The sequence below is a fragment of the Penaeus monodon genome, chromosome 34, assembly GCF_015228065.2.
Source record: "Penaeus monodon isolate SGIC_2016 chromosome 34, NSTDA_Pmon_1, whole genome shotgun sequence".
Lineage (NCBI taxonomy): Eukaryota > Metazoa > Arthropoda > Malacostraca > Decapoda > Penaeidae > Penaeus > Penaeus monodon.
Genome location: NC_051419.1, coordinates 9,551,421 through 9,552,058, shown reverse-complemented (window position 1 = coordinate 9,552,058; position 638 = coordinate 9,551,421). Strand labels below are relative to the sequence as shown.

Genomic DNA, 638 nt, shown 5'->3' with positions numbered 1-638 from the left:
TCCACCTCCACAAGAAAAGGGGAAGAAATAACGCCAATAGGATTACTTCTTCACAAACACAGACTGATAAACAAACGTCACACGAAACGGGACCTTTTAACCTTACCTAAAAAGATGTCTGGGTTTGTTAGCCGTCACCACGACCACTGGAATGTGTTCTTTCCTCTCCTTAAGTTTAGCCTGTCAAGTGTCAGTCAAAATAAATAATCTAGACGTTTGATAGGTATTTATCAAATTTCATAATGCTTCGAGTTATATATCAGTGTTGTTGTTATCTTTTTATACGATGTGAATAATTTACTGATGTTATCATTACCATTTTGGAAGCGTACGTAAAAAAAAAATGAAAGTTATGCATCTGAATATTTCATTTTATCAACATTCTGTCATTATCAGTGTGAAAGAGCGTTATGCATAAAATCAATGTTTTATATCCAAATATATCACTCTTTTTACAGGCAACAAACGCATACAAGTCCCCTATGACATGAATAAATGTATCAGGGTATTGTATCAATCTATTGTACCAGATTCACTTCCCACACAACGGATAATGATTTAGAAATATTGATATGGAAATTTTTCACATTGCAATGTAATCAAACCTGTATTAGAAATTTGGAAAATATTTGCATGAA

At 32.9% G+C, this 638-nt stretch overlaps 1 protein-coding gene across 1 annotated transcript in view; it reads right to left on the bottom strand.

Moving 5' to 3' along the window:
- Positions 1-638, bottom strand: part of LOC119594912 (protein O-linked-mannose beta-1,2-N-acetylglucosaminyltransferase 1-like) — a 19,154-nt gene that overhangs the window by 5,631 nt on the left and 12,885 nt on the right. The window contains exon 7 of the mRNA XM_037943984.1: positions 107-180. Coding sequence (XP_037799912.1) covers positions 107-180 — 74 coding nt within the window. The remainder of the gene's footprint in view (positions 1-106; positions 181-638) is intronic.